Genomic DNA, 14874 nt, shown 5'->3' with positions numbered 1-14874 from the left:
TTTAATTGCAGGTGGCTGAATCCCAGATTTGAATCCGGGGTCTCAGCAGTTAATTGCTCAATGCCTCTGACCCCTGTACCACCTGGCCACTGAATGGATAATGTGTCTCATAATAATATATATATTTTTAAAAATCATAATTCATGCTAATTGCATCTCACGACGCTGTACAATAATTACATGCATAATCACATGAAGGGATCCATTATATTAATATAGCAATTAATAGGTAAATAACTTCTTCAGAAATATTATAATGAATTTACTTATCAAGAAATGGTATGAAAACAAAAGGCATTTTAAACTAAATCTATCACAACAGAGGTCCAGAAAATGACATCTTAAATATTGAACATTCATTGTTTAGATCTGCTCATTTCTGAACAAGCTCTCGTCGATTTTCATTTGATTCATGAAATGATAACAGTTATTTTCCTTTTTTTTTATTTGTTTATGCGTTTATTTTACTGCTCGACGTCTGCCAATAGAAAACAGTCATCTGCTCGCATCTCAATCCAATATCGTTCCTCCATCCACCCGTCGTCTTCAGCACTCGCAATGTTTCCAAGGCACCACGTTATAAAGTGTCATCTCAACTATAAAGCGAGTCAATGTTTGTGCCGCCGTTAAATCGGGGTCATTGTCATAAATGTTTGTCTACCCTCTATTTATCTGCTACAAGGCAGTGCTAGAGATGACGTCTTTGTTTGTTCTCAGTCATCGAGCAATGGATTTCCGTAAGGGATCCTGTACACGTGAGATGATGGCAAATGTGCAAGCCTTGCAATTGCTATCTCGCGCTTAGAGGGAGCTCTAGACAGCCCCGCTTCGAGGTTATTTTGGCCTACTCTTCCATACTGACCAGGTGGAAGTATCCACGCTGTACCCCACCACACACGACCTGCCGATTGGCTTAACGCGGTGAATCCACTCGTGCCGCTCGGTGGTCAAGGTGGGGGGTGGACGATTTAGGAAAGCGCTCGCACCGTCGTTTCAACCGCCACGCCGGGAGATCCAAACGAACCGGCTGACCCCTCTCCGTCGTGAGTCTAGTGCGCCGACCGTCACACCGGGGCGCACAAACGGCCGTAACCCCGCGGTGCCGCCTGCCATCTGTCCGTCGCAGGACATCGCGAAACGGCTGGACAACGGTGCGGAGGGCCACGACGTGGTCAATAGGGCCCTGGCGGCGATGCACGGCGTAGCGCAGTCCATTAACGAGATGAAGCGCAAGCACGAGCACGCCATACGCGCGCAGGTGGGTGCGCCAGGAACACCCCCCAACCCCCCCCCCCCCCGGCTTTTTTCTGCTTTAGAGAGGAGCAGCGACCGATCTTGCCTGCTGGTTCACCGATCTCGCCCGCCGGAGGCGCAACAGTCACTCGCTGCGCCAAACCCATTCTGTACCGTCGCCGGCTAATTTGGTTTCGATATCGGCTCCCTGCCGAGGGTTGCCACCTCTCAGATACAAAAATCTGGATGTCTTGCATGATCAACAAAACGTATGTACGTATGTTGAACTTCTTTTAAACCATATGTAGCCAACCTTGTGATTCGAAGGTGCGGGGAAAGAACAGCAAAAAATCAGTTCTAAAGTAAAGAGTTTTCAATCTAGATTCAAAAGTGGCTTTCTAATATCAGAAGGAAGTGCATTTCAAACGGCCGCAGAAGCGCATCTGAAAGTGCGCGATGCGGTGACCGTCTGTGTTTGATGGCCAGCCAAAAGCTGCCACTAGGATGACTGGTGATCCTGTGATACTCCGTGACGAGAGCAGCAAGGTATTTCGGTTCATTTGTGGCAAGCACTTTGTGTGTAATGAACGCGACCTTGTAATACATTCCTTCGGCAACCGGAAGCCAATGCAGCTCGCCAACAGAATTTTTGGTCACTAGCGGCTGCAGGGCTCGCGCCAAACCCCGTTGTCGTGCGCGCGCCGCAGGAGATCCAGGGCCTGCTGGTGTGCGGCAAGCTTCGGCTGAACCTGGACGAGCTGGGCGAGCTGGTGCAGGAGGGGACCTTCCAGGTGAAGCACGGGCGCAAGGAGCGCACGCTGTTCCTCTTCGCCAAGGCGCTGCTCGTCACCAAGCGGCGTTTGGACGGCACCTTCACGCACAAGTCCTGCATCAACGTGAGCGTGCGAGGCGCGAGCGGGAGAACGAGCGGGCCGGGGTGGTGCTCGCCAAATGAGCGTGCGGAGCTGACGGATGGGTGTGGGTGGCGCGGGCGAATGGGGTTTGGATAGAGCCATGATTCGTGTGTGTTTGTGTTTTGATTTCTTGCTTGCGGGCACCGCTGTTTTGTGTTTGCGCTGCCCAGTGCGATAACCTGATGATGTCGGAGAATACCAAGGAGCAGACGTTCAGCGTGTGGAACCAGCGGGACCCAAAGACTCGTATCACCTTCCAGGTTTAGCATCATCATTACTTCAGTTTATTATTTTAAACGTTTGAAGTTTTTCCCCGGATTTGTTTTTTTTCCCCTCATTGTGCTCATCGGCATCGACGTCACGAGACAATTTGCCCCGTTCGCAACGCTCACACGGAAGTGGCGACCCTCCGTGTTTAGAGAATGGCCCTCGGAAATGAATATCACAGAGCTACCGCTGAGGTCAACCTTCAAGTCACCTGCTGTTCACGCAGTAGGGGGCCTCACTTTCCCACCCATCCTGCCGTGTGTGAATGTTGCATTCGTTGCATGTCAGCTAAACTAATAATTTTTGATATCAGGGCTGGAATTTAGCCAAATTAAATGAATAACTAAATTCATTGTGAGGATTTGCGACCAGGCTGAGGCAATGATGACCAAGCTGATACCATCAACACACTACGCTTAATAACCCATTGTAATCATTTTTTTTTCATACTTACTAGCATTGTTCTCATTACTGTTATCATCATTGCCGTCATTGCACTGATTATTTTTGTTATAATTACTGTCGTAATTTTTTTCAATCAATGTGGCCCCATTCCTGCCCTCCCATGAGCCTGCCCCCATCTTCCTTGACCTTGCCCTCCCCTGCCCCTGCCCCCTCAGACCAAGTTGCTGAATGAGCAGAGGCTGTGGACTTTCCATCTGAAGAAGCTCATCCTGAAGAGTCACCCGACGGTCGTGCCAGAGCGGGTGCGTGTGTCCCTCGGTGTTGTGCCTCACCGGGCCTACCTATCCCACACACACGGGGCCTGCCTACCCAACAAACACCGGGGCCTACCCCGACCCACACCAAGCTATCACCTGCGGACAGGTCGCCTCAGAAAAATATCTCGTAGCTCAGCGGGTTTTAGCTCGTAGACTAAACATTAGTTTGAGTGGTTTATCTTCTTGGTTCTTTCGGTAAAGTCACGTAGAAGGGAAATAATAAAATAATTAAAAATAAAACATAATAAAATAATTCTCACGACGTTTCGGCCACAACGCAAGCGTGACTTTACCGAAAGAACCAAGAAGATGAATCCCTGCATTCACGAAAGCTTTAAATCGAAATTGAGTGTTTTAGTTGGTTCGAAGAGCCAACACGCACTCTGAGGTTCTTTCGGTAAAGTAACGTAGGTAAAATAATAATAATAATAAAATAAAATAATAATAAATGAAAATTACTAGATTAAATCACAATCATTTATTATTCTTTTATTTTATTATAATTTTTTTTCCTACGCGACTTTACCGAAAGAACCTAAGAGTATGAATCCTTGCAGTCACGAAAGCTTCCAATCTAGAGCCAACACACGTTAGAGACATCGTCTTGGCCGTTGGTAAAAGCAACGGTCTAGAGTGAGAGGTGTCATTGGGATGGCCTTGGTGGCCGGTGGCTGAGACTTGCAGCAAAGTAGCAGCCAATAAGATGAAATGCACGCCCGAGAGAGGCAACCGCCACAGAGATGGAGCGACGAGATCGGCTCCTACGCCAGGAGAGAGACGGATCATCGCGAAGCCGCGAGGGATAGCGACGGCCGTGAGAGGCTTTCGTCCAGCAGTAGATAGATCATGGCTGATGATGATTACGCTGACAGTCTTGCACGTGAATGGCTTCTTATTTGTGTCTCTTCCAGCCACCGGAGGCCAATCGGTTCGCCGCAACTTAAGGAAAGAATTTACCCTCAATCTCGACAAATCACATCGTCGTGAGGGGAGGAGCAGTAAATTGTTACTTTACAAAAGAAAAAGATATCATGATGCGCATGCGATTGAGTATTATCCACGGCTAAATTAGAAAGGAAAATGAATGCAAGTCCCTTTAGGAATTGATTGCGTGCGTTATTCACAAATGCAAAAAACCCACTAATCTCATTGGATTTTCACTTTGTACAATAAATTAGATTGAAATCCACTAATCTCCTTTAACAAAAAAATACTTTTGGTCTTCCGCATGATTTTAAATAAAGGTCATCCGTCCATGACTTCCCATGAGTCATTTAGTTTGTTTTTATTAAATGTACTAAATTATTTTCAGGGACTGCATTCACCAGCCATTTAAAATAAAGACCGTGGCTTCTTTGTTCATTTGTATTTTTGGACCCTTTCCCACCGCGGGCGCGCGCGCGATGCAACGGACGCGATAAGATAAATCCTCAAAGCGCTCCTTCGCTTCCAAATGCATTTCCCCTTGCGGACGTGAGGACGGAGTTATAAAAAGAAGACGTTGATAACAACAAAAATATGCCCGACACAATGAATACGGCGAAGGCGGAGAAGAGAAACACCTGTAGCCACCTCTGCCACCTGCCTGTGACAAATTGGGAGCAAAATCTTCGGTTTTAAACACAGACACCGTTCATCATCTGCAGTGTGTCACACCGGCGGGCCTAGCAATTAATCACAGTATCAACCAGCCATCTCTTTTTTTTCTTCCCCTCCCACCGTGGATTATATGGCCGCAACGTTTTGAAACGTAATTTTTTGTATAGAAATATTCCCTCGTAGTTGATATCGTTGCAGCACATTACGGCTTTAATCGGTCAACTTGCGCGGAATAAAGTTGGGGAGCGTCTGCAGCTGGACGGCATCATTCCGACTGCTAAGAACTGAACTGCGGGCTTGGGGCAGTGTGATGTCTCCAGAAGGGATGACGGTGGCCGATTGTCTAGAAATATGACGCCTCCGAGAGGACGTCCGTCGAGGAGACGGATCGATTACATGCCGTTCGTGCGCCGGGCGCTGGGCGGATTGTTGCGTCGCAGGTTCGTGGGAGATGGAGATGGCCTTTTTGGAGGCCTTCATCCAGCATCGGATTGTTCTGGGCTGATGATGATGACGACGGTGGTGAAGTGTGGTTTACGTTGCAGAATCATGTCGTGAAAGACGCCGGATTTTGTTTTACGTTCTTCGAGAGATCGGTTCTTGATATTTTTTGCCTCCTAGGTCAGTCACTCTTGCAAATGAGACTCATCCTGGACTCTCGTTCTCACCACCTGGTTAAAAAATCTAACTTGAAACTCTACCCAAATGTTGCTTGCTTGAAATGAAGACTCGCACACATGCATAGTATAAAGACTTGCACACATGCGAGTCTTCATGCAAGCATAGTAGGCATGTGGTTGCAACAGGTGTTGTGTGTTCTTTGTTTGGATCTCTGGACTGTTTTATGCTGCGCAGTGCCCTGCTGTTATCCGTACTGACTCTGTGCTTAATTTTGTAACTGGAAAACCATAAGACAGTTTTGTATCACTTATATAACAATGATGATGATCGTATTAATTATAATGCTTATGGTGATGGTAACTGGTGTACTTTTGTTGTTTTCTTGCAGGCAATGCAAGTTATTTTGGATGTGAACCTATTGGGTAAGTGCCCTCTCTCGATATTCCTGCAACTGTTCAGATGTTGTAGCTTGCGGGTAAAGGATGCATTAACCTTGTGCTATCCACGCGATGCTGCCAGGGTCGTGTTAATGGTTAGCACCGACTGACTGGACTTGCAATCCAGAGGTAGCTGGTTTCAATTCATTCTCCCGGTATGGCAATCAAACCAACGGGGCTACTTTATTAAATTCCTCACCACCGTGTGTGGTGGGGTAAAGTGTGGGTACTCCCTCCACTTCCGAGACGTCTAGCCCGGCATGCAGGAGTACGGTAAGTCCTCGCTTCACGTGTTTTCACACGTCGCGTTTTCGCTACAACGCAGTTCTTCTGTTGGGGAACACTTTTTCGCGCAACGCGCAACGCGCTCCGTTATAGCGCGGCTTGAGAGCGGTCGACGGAGAACTACGTTCTTGAGCTGCGCGGGCTGAGCGGTGTGGGAATTCTGGGTATACGCACGGAATGATACGGCACATCGCATTACCCTGTCACACCTGCGATAAGCACGGTTGGCTACGTGCAGTGCGAAAGAAGTTCAAGATACGTGCGTACTTGTCAGTTCTTCATCCCGCCGTCGTAATGTGTGTGCGTACATCATACCTCGCAACCCCAACCTTTTCACATTACTCCTTACGGAGAAATTGTTTAACACGGCACTTTTAGAGGAAGGAATCTGCTACCACCGCGTTCAACGAGAAACACATTCCTGCAGAGGGAGCTGGTAGGAACGTTGGGTTGCTCGGTCAATGGCCAGGGTCAACGGCGGCGTGGTGTATTCCGCAAATATGCCCGACTGTGAGGACGGGCACAAGCCGGCGTGAGTAGGTTAAACGTTGAGTTTTATAAGGACACCACGGGGTGACCACCCAGCCCCACCCCACACCCAGCCCCACCCAGCGCCTCCCCACCCAGCCCCTCCCCACCCTCCCCTCCCCACCCAGCCCCACCCTCCCCACCCAGCCCCTCCCCACCCTCCCCACCCAGCCCCTCCCTCCCGACCCAGCCCCGCCCTGCACGACGGACGGACGGACACAATAATCCCCTGTGGGCTAGGTGTAACCAGGAGGTTCCTACCAGTAATTGCTACTCTAGACCAACTATCCTCGATCAGGGGGCTCTCCAGAGCTCCATCCAGTGGAATGGAAGCGCTTTCATCAGCCGCGGCGTGAGCGAGCAGTCGCAGGGCTGCGCCTCTACCCCTTTACGGTGCACGACTCCGAAGGATGGCAAGGTGTGAAGAAATCACGAGCATTCCGTACGATCGATCTCATTGCCATGTTGTACCCTTTAGATTGACAAGAGAGCCGACCGAACGGTAGAAGAACAAATGGCTGAAGCATATCTTTTAAGGAATACGTATTTATTTTACACGCGTACGTAAAAAATAACATTTCCATCGCGGGTGGGAAGGAGCGTGATTGCGCGCGGCTATATGAATCATCGTAGTCCCCGGGCTCTGTCGAGATAAACCTGAATTCATTCGTGCGTCTGTTTGCGTTTCACAACGCTGCGCGATTTGCTCGCGGTTTCATTTTCTATGCCGTGCGACTTGGCGGTTCATGGGCATAGGCACTCTCGGAGCACGTAACGCGCGAGTCTAGGGCCCTTTGTTAATCCACTGCTGGATGAAGGTCTCCCCACCCCCGTAATCGCCCGGGAGAGCTGTTTGACCATACTTCACCAGGCTTATCAGTATGGCTTGTTGACGAGGGTGAGGGGGGGGGATTGTTACTTGCCACTGATGTTAGCCGTGGCCAGAAGTCGAACTCAGATGGTCAGACGTTGTAAGCGTAGTGCGCCAACTGCTGTGCCACCGCCATAGGAAGCGATTGAAGAAGTTATCAAAAGGAAGGCAGCAAAGTGGGGCCAAAGATAAATCGGAGGATCAGCTGTGGTTTAGCCGATCAAAAAAATGAAGAAGGGTGGTGGTGTTGGCGGCGGCATCTATAACACTTTAACTTTAATATCATCGCAGGACTCCCTTGCAGCAGGAAGACACTCGGTCTCATTGGGATGTCGCCTGGTAAAAAAAAAAATGTTATTGATTCATTCGTTGTGTCCGTTTTTGGCCCGAGGCTATTTGGGAGCGACGCCATGCGCTGTATCGCAACATTCGGCGATGCCGGGCAGAAGTAGAGCCCTCGATCGGCCACGTTGGCTTTTAAATATATTAGAATAATAACCTCCGTTATTATTCTAATATATGTATTGACAGTGTTATTTTGCACCATGTACTCAAGTATGATTGAATTACCCCCCCTGCTATTAGATAATTGGGAACATTGATGTCACGGAAGCTAATATTTGTTTAAAGAGAAAGTGAGAGGCGGAAGGAAAAAGAAGTGCAATTAACATGACGAATGTCCGCCTCCGATCCACGAGTGTGGCCAGGTGGCCCAAGGTCTGCTTGAGCTGCGGGGGCCGCAAACGTGCGTCGGAGGTGAAGAAGCGGCATTGCACGTCGAGTGGTTCGGGCACGAATGTAGAGAAACACGTGGTTCAACATCGGCAAAAATGTCACCGCAGTAATCGACTGACCGGTCTTCTAGCTACCGAGAGGTGATTTCGAGGGAGACGGCTGTTACTTTGTGGACGCGTGTTGCCCCGTCTTGATGCGGAAAAACTCCAGCAAATTGCACACCGGTTGGCGGTCGACGTTTGAAGTGGACTGTGACCCTTAAAGTGACAGCGCCCCCCCCCCCCCCCCCGTGTTCCGTGGATCAACCAAATCACTCGACACGCCTGCGTATGGCAGCGAGAGCAGTTTGTGCGATTGTTGGCGCAACGGTCCTTCGCTGACTATGCGTGATGAACGAATGAATGTAGAAAATACGCGTGCACACAACAACAACAGCAGCAGCAGCAACTGCCGTTCGCCACCAAGTGGCGACGACGTCACCACGTCGCTTGTGCCAGGCCACGGGACAGACCCAGGTGCCCTGGGTTGACTGACTAAGATGACTGGCAGATGCACCACCTGTGCGCTCCCCACTGTGCCGATCCGCTGCGCTTTAGCCGCCCCAGCACTGCGCACGGACACGTGGATTCACGCGTAGGCCGGCACGCACGCACGCTCGCGAGTGCGGTGGTGAAAATATGCGCCGCCGCTGCAGCTGCTACCCCTTTGAAATGATTTAATTTCTGAATTTTTTTTTATCGCACATTTTCTTTTTCTAAGAAAATGCTCGATGGGGGGGGGGGGGGGGATATTAACATATCCGTCCACACGTGGAGCCATGAACTCCGCGACGTGTTTCAATGGACGGGCGTTCTCTTTGGGTGGTTTTTGTTGTAATCTTCCAGTTTGTAATACCCCTGCTTGGGCTTTGCGCGGTTGCTCTGCCATGCGGCCCTCCGATGTGTTTTCAGGTTGTTCGGCAACGATGTCCGACGTTTCACCCCACGTGCCGGGGAGCTGCTTCAGGAACTCAAATCAGTTTGTGAAGAAGCTCCCGGAACGTGGAACGAAACGTCGGACATCGGGCCGAACGCCACGGCGAACAACCTGAAGGTCAATGCTGCATCAGTACTGTCAGGCACCGAAGCAAATAGGCGTTTCACAATTCGTAAAGAGACAAGATTATCTTCGGATGACGATACTTGCGTCAAATCATGCGTGCAAGGATCGGATATGATTTATGCTCATCACGTGCTAATGTTATTCCTGAGCTAATGGAATGAATGAGGCAGAACACACACAGATCAGAATGCAAATGGGGCAGGACACACGTGACGCGCGGCAGTACAAACAAGATGGGGACCGTACAAGACGGACGATACAAACGAGGCAACGTTAAGGAGGAAGAACGTGAGATGGAAGATACAAAATTGGGTGCATTGCAAACGAGACGCTCGGAGTAGGACGACAACAACAAAAAATACAATCGATTATTAAATCGAGTCGTGACCAAGAATCGTCACAATTCATCCAATCATGGGGGGGGGGGGCGAGATTACGAACCGTTATTTCCCCCTTGAGCAATAACTACTTCATTATGCACACAATTTATGAATGTTGCTTTTCATCACGGCAAATGGAACGGAATTGGGGCTTAAAAACGCATTATCCCTTGGCTTACACTTTGGCCCATCAAGATCTTTTTCCTGATGAAACGTAAAATTGTACAACACCGACACATCAAAGCTGAGAACATTAAGTACGACCTCTTGACCTCTCGGACCTCCCCGAGGTCACGCAGTGGCGGAAGCCCCCCCCCTCCCCGCGTAATCTCGGCGTGTCCTCGTTTCTGCGTCGACACCCCCCCCCCCCCCAGTCGGAGGTTATTGTTTTGTGTTTTTTATATATTAAGAATCAATATGTCGGTCCTCATTTGCGTAATCATTGGGCTGGGGTTCACGTTCGCCGTAGCCCCGACCCGCTGCATGCTAATTCGGCGCCCGACTGAGTGCCGTCCCGGGAGACCCGGGGGGACTGGACCTCGTGCGGTGGAATGCCCCCCCCGCCCCTCCACCCCGCCCCTCCCCCCCTCCCCCCGCACTACCTTTGGCCACAGCCAAAGCAGGAGCTGTACTGGATGTGGTGCGCTGGTTGTGGAAGTGTTTTCTGCATGAAATTTCCAAGTTTACTATGTTTCATCTTCTTGGTTCTTTCGGTAAAGTCACGTAGAAGGGAAATAATAAAATAAAAAAATTAAACATTATTTTATTTTTCTTATTTTTATTATTTTTATTAAAAATAAAACATTATTTTATTATGTTTTATTTGTATTATTTTATTATTTCCCTTCTACGTGACTTTACCGAAAGAACCAAGAAGATGAATCCCTGCAGTCACGAAAGCTTTAAATCGAAATTTACTAAGTTTGTTTTCTCATTCATTTGTACCTGATGATGATGATTGCTTGTGTTGCAATCGAAACATCGTATTCTATTATTTCATTTAATTTTTTTCTACGTGACTTTACCGAAAGAACCAAAGAGTAATATTTTCTGGGTCATTGACCTAGACAGACCCGGACACAACCCGGCTGAAATTAAGCTCTGGTTAAAGCCCTTCAGTGATCACCCTTGTCTTCGTTTACCCATTTCATGGGACCCACATGAAGCCCTTCATCCAGCAGCGTATTGACACAAGAGCTGTACATGCAATCTCAAGCCCTGCTGTGGCCCCTTCCCTCCGATGCCCTTTCGTACGCGTGGCCCAGCTGGTTCAGTCGGCATCCTTTGATGACCGATCGCCACTGCAGGTACTCTCCAGATTACAAGATGCACTTTTTCTCCCGCTGCATTTTCAAGAAAAAAATTGGGGGCTGCTTCCCACAACCCTTGTGCGTGACCTGATTCGTTTAACTAGATTGACATCGGACACACGCTTTGGTGGATGCGTGTTAATCACCGGAGCAACTTATCATCCAGAGAATACGGTCATATCAATCTTCATAGTCACCGATAATGATAATAATTATGGGGCTGTCTCTGCGCGCCCGGGCTGCCCCTCTCGCGTCCCAGTCCCACCGAGGCCTCAGTGCAGCCCCCACAAAGGGGAGAGGGATGGCTCCGTCCAAGGCGGCGGTGGCGGCGGCGGCGGGATCGATGGCGGTGAGTTAGCGCCGATCCGTGCCCTCCTGTCCTCACCTCCCGTCGCGCACCCTCGCGCACGTTAAACGGCTGTCTCCCCCCCCCCCCCCCTCGTGTCGACGCCTCGAGGAAAGCCTTAATCATTGTAATCATCCGTCATCACCCACCGGCCGTGATCAATCGGCGGACTGACGTCGTCGCCTGCCATCGTCGTCATCTTCGGCCATCCGTCACGGCGCGATAGTGCCGCGCTGACGGGCAAGGTCGGCGGTTGTGTGACCCCGGGTCAATGAGCAGTGACGCCTGCCGAGAGTTGGGGTGTTCGTTGCTGTTGCGAGGCCTCGTCCTTGCGGCCCGGCGCTCGATGCTCAAACGTCTCTTGCCGTTAATAACACCTGACTTATTTTTGGACTTTCCCCCAAATTTTATCCCAGATAGTTCCACCAATGGTCACGTTGTCGAGAGACAAAGTATCGGTCTGGATCTCTCTCACTGCGCAGTGCCACCCTTCGTGCTAGAAAACGGCCCGCAGAAGCAGAAATCGCAGAACTTCTTCTGCGATGCCTTCAAGTGACCTCTCTTGCACACAGTAGTAGTAGTACTATTACGCTTGTTTACCCAGGAAAGCCTCACCGAGTCTCAAGTCTCTCTTAGGGAAGGTCCTGAAAAGAGGCTGAGTTGACTCGGCCAAGCCATGGCCGTGAATCTAACGGAGGGCTTCAAGGTCATAACTCAGGGCACTAACCTCTATGCCACCACTCCAAACGCAAAGATCCCCCTTACAGCCTTAGCAGACTTTTGGGGCAAGTGCTGATCGCGAGCGCCTGTGAAGACCGGCACGGCACACGAGGGGGTGAGTGGCCAGCACCACGCCCAGCCGCCTTTGTCTCCACCGTGGCGTTGTTTACACACCACACCAGGTAATGATTTGAGGCCGATTTGACGTCGGGGAGTTTTGGCCGTGAGCAGGAATCGAACTCGGGGGACGCCGGGTTCGTGGCGCAGCACACTCGCCACTACCGCCGCTCCAGCGACAACAGCCGCGAATTTGCCACATAGTGGCGGTGACGTCACCACGTTGCTTGTGGCAGGTTATATATATGTTCTTAGGTTTTTTCGGTAAAGTCACGTAGGTAAAAAAAATTAAAATTAATACAATTAATAAAAGTAAAATATTTTTTTACCTACGTGACTTTACCGAAAAAAACCTAAAATATGAATCCTTGCAGTCATGAAAGCATTCAATCCAGGTTATATATGTTGAACTTCTTTCACACCGCACATAGCCATCTGTGCCAATCGATTCCCGAGGTGCGGTTAGCTGCACTCTGAGGCCATGCGAAGGAGGTCACAGGAGAGACCCAGGTGCCATAGGACGGTCCACTGCACACACATTCACCCACGTGAACCGATCTGCAGGGTGATTGAATTCTTGGGTGCGTTGCTTCCTTCAGCTGCCATTCTGTCACCAATCTCATCCATCGACGACCATCATGCCTTGCGGCGCTGCTCCGCACAAGTCCCCCTTACGTTCCTGAGCAGCCAATGTGGCGTCTGTAATTGGTGTTTGTTCCCATATCCATGAGCTTCTATTTCTATCATCGTATAATTGTTGCCATTATGAACAAGTTAAATGGCTGTAATTGAGTAGGGTAAGGACATCTCTACAAATTATTTTAATGCGATTCATGTGTGCAATAATGAAAGGTTTATTCGTGAAACAAACAGGATCAATTTGCTCCGCATTTTTTGTCTTACAAACACAAATGAGTGCCGTGTTTATTTACCCTTTCTCATTCACCGCGGCCTAAATGTGTTTGTTCGGAGAGAGAGAGAAAAAAAGAGGCCGTGTAAATATTTGCCATGGTGCCGAGAACCGTGCCTTTTTTTTCCTCTCAAAGGAAGTAGAGTAATAATAAATATATTTATACATCAGTTCTATTTTTCATGAACCCCTTTTGACGCAAATTGCGCAGAACTTATTTGACAATCGTGACAAAAAGTTGAGGCTCACCGGCCGAGGTTTGAATAATTTAAGATGTTTCGACGGCAGTAAAGAGAATATATGTACGTACGCTGAACTTCTTTCGCGCCGTACGTAGCCACACGTGCGTCAGCGCCCTCTGACGAAACGCCGGCTTCCCAGTGGCGGGGTGCAACGTCCGTGCTCGGCGCGACCGCGACCGGACATTTGAGAACCTCCTCCCCCCCTCACCCCCGCCTAACCCCCCCCCCCCCACCCTTTCGCGCCCCACGGGGTAGCCCCGCTCGTCTTAATTGGCTGCTTTGGCCGCATTGGATTACGCGTCCAGTTCAATTACGCCCACGCACGGAGGATCATTACGGCTCACCTGGCACAGCGCGCATCCCCGCGCGGCCCGGGGGCTCCAGATAAACTGCCCGTAACTCACGCGGCCTTTTAAACAAAAGAGCCGATTGAAACGATCGCCGCCCCCCTCTCCACGTACATATATTAAAAATGTAATTAACTTTGCCGGCAGGGTGGCGCAGCGGTAACGCTTCGTGCCGCGCAGCAGGAAGAGCCTCGGTTCGATTCCAGACCCGGGCGCCTATCTGTGTGGAGTTTGTCTGTTCTCACCCAGTTCTGCGTGGGTTTCCTGCGGGTTCTCCGCTTTCTTCCCGCATCTCGACGGACGCACACGGCCAAACCCGCAAATGACTCTCTCAATTCGATCAGAATCGGATACTTTACTCAGACTGGAGGAACCTGTGAAGCTTTTTTGTCACAGATGTTCAGCAGGGGCGATGTTGCCGCACAGCGGGGGACCCCCTTGAGAAGCAAATCTAGAGACTCGGTGAGACTTTCCTGGGCGAAAAACACCCACACCCCCCCCCCCCGCCCTCACGAAATTCCATATCGTGCGGCGCGATTTACCCGGCCAATTACGACGGTCGCCATCGCAGCTCCGATGCCGTCACTCCACGGCGCCGCGAGCCCTCCAGGTGCGGGAGGTGTGCGGCTCGTTGCCAGGTGCCCGGTTCTTATTCACGCGCGTGCGCCTCTGTGCGTCCGCGCGCTCGCGTGCTCGCCTGTCTGTCGATTGCGTGCACTCGTTAACGTGCGTTTGTTTATGTTTTTATGTTCGCTCGTGCGCGCGTTTATATACGCGTAGTTTTACGCGCATCTGTGCGCATGTTCGTGCGTTCACGTGCATCTGTGGTTAAGCGCAATCGTACGTGTGCCGCAAAGTCTGAGCGAGCGAACGATCGTCACACCACGAAGGTCACGTCCCCAGTAAACGTGTCCAACGTCGGCCCGCCGTTGGCCCAACATTGGGCCAACGTCGGTCTGACGTTGGCCTCGGCGGCTCCGCATTTACTTTGGTCGCAGGTCACGATACCGCCGGGTTCGTGCCGTCGTTCGGTCGCCGCCTCCAACGGTGGCGGCGACGACGACGTTGCGCAGCGCGCGGTGGAAACGGCGCTCGCCGCGTGCGTCACGTGCGTCACGTGCCGGCCACCGCTGCGTGGGCGCTCGAACGCGAATCCCGCGGGAGCCCTGGGCCGACGTGTTCCCCCGGG

At 50.5% G+C, this 14874-nt stretch overlaps 1 protein-coding gene across 4 annotated transcripts in view; it reads left to right on the top strand.

Moving 5' to 3' along the window:
* The window catches only part of LOC133352700 (pleckstrin homology domain-containing family G member 1-like), a 106152-nt gene that overhangs the window by 67665 nt on the left and 23613 nt on the right, over window positions 1-14874 (top strand). For all 4 annotated transcript variants that reach the window (XM_061568521.1, XM_061568522.1, XM_061568523.1 and 1 more), the window contains 5 exons: window positions 1127-1258; window positions 1941-2129; window positions 2318-2407; window positions 3035-3121; window positions 5745-5778. In XM_061568521.1, the coding sequence (XP_061424505.1) occupies window positions 1127-1258; window positions 1941-2129; window positions 2318-2407; window positions 3035-3121; window positions 5745-5778 (532 nt within the window). The remainder of the gene's footprint in view (window positions 1-1126; window positions 1259-1940; window positions 2130-2317; window positions 2408-3034; window positions 3122-5744; window positions 5779-14874) is intronic.

This window comes from Lethenteron reissneri, chromosome 41 (assembly GCF_015708825.2).
Source record: "Lethenteron reissneri isolate LAM-NWPU_2019-01 chromosome 41, ASM1570882v1, whole genome shotgun sequence".
NCBI classification, from domain to species: domain Eukaryota; kingdom Metazoa; phylum Chordata; class Hyperoartia; order Petromyzontiformes; family Petromyzontidae; genus Lethenteron; species Lethenteron reissneri.
This window is presented reverse-complemented; position numbering and strand designations above follow the sequence as displayed.